This window comes from Melanostigma gelatinosum (assembly GCF_949748355.1).
Source record: "Melanostigma gelatinosum genome assembly, chromosome: 21".
Taxonomy (NCBI): domain Eukaryota; kingdom Metazoa; phylum Chordata; class Actinopteri; order Perciformes; family Zoarcidae; genus Melanostigma; species Melanostigma gelatinosum.
This window is the reverse complement of record NC_136654.1, coordinates 1,265,309-1,268,953: the sequence shown is the minus strand read 5'-3', so window position 1 is coordinate 1,268,953 and position 3,645 is coordinate 1,265,309. Positions and strand designations below refer to the sequence as shown.

General features: G+C 46.4%; 1 protein-coding gene across 1 annotated transcript in view; it reads right to left on the bottom strand.

Moving 5' to 3' along the window:
• Positions 1-3,002, bottom strand: part of chmp6b (charged multivesicular body protein 6b) — a 3,590-nt gene extending 588 nt beyond the window's left edge. The window contains exons 1-8 of the mRNA XM_079292649.1: positions 2,806-3,002; positions 1,694-1,803; positions 1,184-1,271; positions 1,017-1,103; positions 866-931; positions 699-779; positions 491-572; positions 1-273 (exon numbers count right to left, since the gene is read on the bottom strand). The exon at positions 1-273 is cut by the window's left edge and continues 588 nt beyond it. Of these exons, the coding sequence (XP_079148775.1) occupies positions 224-273; positions 491-572; positions 699-779; positions 866-931; positions 1,017-1,103; positions 1,184-1,271; positions 1,694-1,803; positions 2,806-2,868 (627 nt within the window). The 5' untranslated portion in view covers positions 2,869-3,002 and the 3' untranslated portion in view covers positions 1-223. The remainder of the gene's footprint in view (positions 274-490; positions 573-698; positions 780-865; positions 932-1,016; positions 1,104-1,183; positions 1,272-1,693; positions 1,804-2,805) is intronic.
• Positions 3,003-3,645: the final 643 nt, after the last annotated feature.

Genomic DNA, 3,645 nt, shown 5'->3' with positions numbered 1-3,645 from the left:
AGGAACAACAGTTAGGCAGTCATGTGATCTCACAGCTCTTCTCCAGCGGGCCTTCATGTGTCGACGAGCAGCAGCCGAGTGATTCGTGATGGAGGAAGAGGAGGAAGAGGAGGGGCTGCTGTCCCCTCATCACAGGCCTCTGGGGGGGGGGGGGGGGGGGGGTTGAAGGTAAATGAGGGGGAGGAGCTCCATCGGGTCAGCTGACGGAGAGAAGTCTGGTTCTTCACGCAGCGAGCATCTCTCTCTCCGGCTTCTTCCTGGACCGATCCCGCTCTGAGAATAAACAAAGTCATGCAATGCATTGTGGGGATTAAAGAGTGTAACGTTAGAAGACACTGAAACTGAACATCCGTCCCTATATATATATATATATATATATATATATATACACACACACACACACACACACACACTTCTTATTAACCGGCAGCACACTGAGCTCACATCACAAGACACAAAGAGGACGATCGGTGCGTTCGAGAGGACAAACCTGGTTTCTTCTCCGTGGCCTCTGGAACCTCTGGAACATCTGGCAGCTCGTCTTCAGGAACCTCTGGAAGCTCAACGTCTCCCTGAGAACAGAGACAACAGGTGATGGAACACGTGGACGCTGCTCCTCGGTTTCAACTCCTACTTTACATCCTCAGGTGAGCGACGGAGAGAAAGATGATCACCAGAGCGTAAACAATCACACCGACCTGAGTTATGGCCTCCAGCTCAGCGAGAACAGCGTCTTCATCCTCTTGAGTCAAGGAACCGGCCAGCATGTCGTCGATTTGCTGTGAAGACAACGAGCTCTCAGTAAACAACAAACATTCATGTTGTAGATCAGACTGAAGGATGGAGGAGACGAGAGGAGACGTACTCTTTGATACTCGATGGCGTCTTGGGTTTCATCCATAATCCGTTCCACTTCTTCAACAGACATCACCTGAACAAAAAGTCACCCAGAGCTCATCAGTCAGCAGCGACGAGCAGCGATCAGAGCATCAGGAGGTTCATTTGAAGTCACCTACCTCGTGCATTTTCTTCAGACATTCGTTTCCAACCTTCAGGCCTTGAATGACTTTCGTTTCGATCTGAGCGAACTCCAGATCCTGAACCTGTGAATGCAGAACGAGAGTTCGGTGTTAAGTTTCACCGTCGTGCCGTGAGCTTCACCGGCGGCTCGGTGAGTGCTCACCATGCGCTCCAGGTTTGAGATCTGGTTCTCCGTCTTGCCGAGGAGCTGATCCTGGTATCGCTTCTTCTTCAGCAGGAGCAGCGCTTTACTGCTCAACACAAAAGAAAGTCGAATCAAAATCAGTCTGAAGAAAAGAACAACGAGCCAATCGTTGTGTTACACACGATAAAATAAATTAAGAATGAAATGTTCCTGAGAAGAAAGACAATCTCTCAGACACACATGTAGAAAATCTAATATATATTTACAAATAACTGACTCAACATTTTGATTTTATTCATTTCCATCTCATTATGTTTCTGCTACAGTCATTCTCAATCTGTTTCAAATGTACAGATTGTTTCTTGTGTATGATTTGAGGATCCTGAATATTTATAAAACGTTTCATTTATGAACAAAAACAAAATTATGTGGATAACATCTGTCAGAAAGCACACATCTGGAGGGATCTGTCAGCTCTCACGGTTGCGTCCTCTCTTTCTCTTCACGTTCATGTTTTTAAACACTCACTCTTTTTTCCCATTCCTCAGCAGCTGCTTCGCTAACAGTCGCTCCTTCTCCAGCTGCAGGTTGATCCTCTTCTGGTACTGCCTCAGCTTGTCTCTCTGCTGCTTCAGTTGCTGCAGTGAAACAGAGAGAAACCTTTTCACTGACACACAGACTCACTCACACCAAACAGCAGCTTCAGGGTCCAAACAGCAGCTTCAGGGTCCAAACAGCAGCTTCAGGGTCCAAACAGCAGCTTCAGGGTCCAAACAGCAGATTCAGGGTCTAAACAGCAGCTTCAGGGTCCAAACAGCAGCTTCAGGGTCCCAACAGCAGCTTCAGGGTCCCAACAGCAGCTTCAGGGTCCAAACAGCAGCTCCAGGGTCTAAACAGCAGCTTCAGGGTCCAAACAGCAGCTTCAGGGTCCAAACAGCAGCTTCAGGGTCCAAACAGCAGCTTCAGGGTCCAAACAGCAGCTTCAGGGTCCAAACAGCAGCTTCAGGGTCCAAACAGCAGCTTCAGGGTCCAAACAGCAGCTTCAGGGTCCAAACAGCAGCTTCAGGGTCCAAACAGCAGCTTCAGGGTCTAAACAGCAGCTTCAGGGTCCAAACAGCAGCTTCAGGGTCTAAACAGCAGCTTCAGGGTCCAAACAGCAGCTTCAGGGTCCAAACAAGCTGCTGTTTGATCGGTTTCGTTACACTGTAACTGTCTGACTGCAGCAGCTGCAATGTGAATATTCAAACATTCACATCCGGTGAAACACCGACACGATATCACACCGAGTACTACAGTAACGCCAGACTCACGGTGGGGCTCTTCGGATCAAATCGGCACCACTTTGTTAAAGTAGTTTAAGTCTCAACTTCTATAAACGAGTTATGCTGTTTGCTTCGGCTCTCAGTCGAGCAATTTGAAGGAAAAATCTGAGATTAATGCATAAATCGAAGAGGATATATTGAGTTGTATTCATGCCGAATTGAAGAGCAACGTGGAGAATGTTAAATGATGAAGTTGTTTTGTATAAACTGGCTGTGTACGATTACTGATGACGCGATGTAGTTAAATGACCACATTTCTTACACGCAGTCTGGCGTGACTGGTTCAGTGTGGAGGCTAACGTTAGCTGCGACTCTTACCAACACCGCTTTGTCTTGTTCCGTCACTCGGCTGTGTTTCTTTTTCCCGAATAGATTTCCCATTCTGACACAGCATCACAGCTACAACCAGGAAATACACGGTGAACCTGACCCGATTTATAACTATTGTTTTTACAACTTGTAGGAAGCAAACTACTGTAGCTGCTCCTCCATTGTTTGTGTCGTCATCTGTTCGTGTGTCCACACCCACAGTAGGAAGGACGGTGGCTGGGCAGGGACAAAAACGGGAGGAATGAAAACACCTTGTTTAGAATCACGAGTGTTTGGCGCCCTCCAGTGGCCAAATAGGGGCGCTTCAGAAGAATATTAGACAGATAGAAACTTTATTCATCCCCAGGGGGAAATTCGTTTGTAGCAGCAGCAATTTACAGAGTAAAATATAACGTATGGAATGCACAATATATACAGTACAATAAAATAACAGAGCAGATATTGAATTGAAGGAATAGATTAATAAAAAATAAGCTAAAATAGAATAGAATATAAAATAGAAATGCACAGTATATAGCATGAATATAGTGGTATTAATTAAATTAACAACTAGTAAACTAAACTAAACAACCTGGACAGCAGAGCCAGGATCACCAACAACAAGCAACAGCCTGTAGCGTTGTAGTCATGTGAAGGACGACGATCTGGCCCGAGGTGTTTTATTATAAAGTCTAATGGCAGAGGACAGGAATGTTCTCCTGTATCTGTCCTTGTGACAGCGGAGCTGCATCAGTCTGTTGGAGAAAGTGCTCCTCTGTCCCTGCAGGAGGTGATGGAGAGGGTGGTCCTTCTTCACCAGTTTGTTCAGTCTGTTGGTGTCTCCGGCTC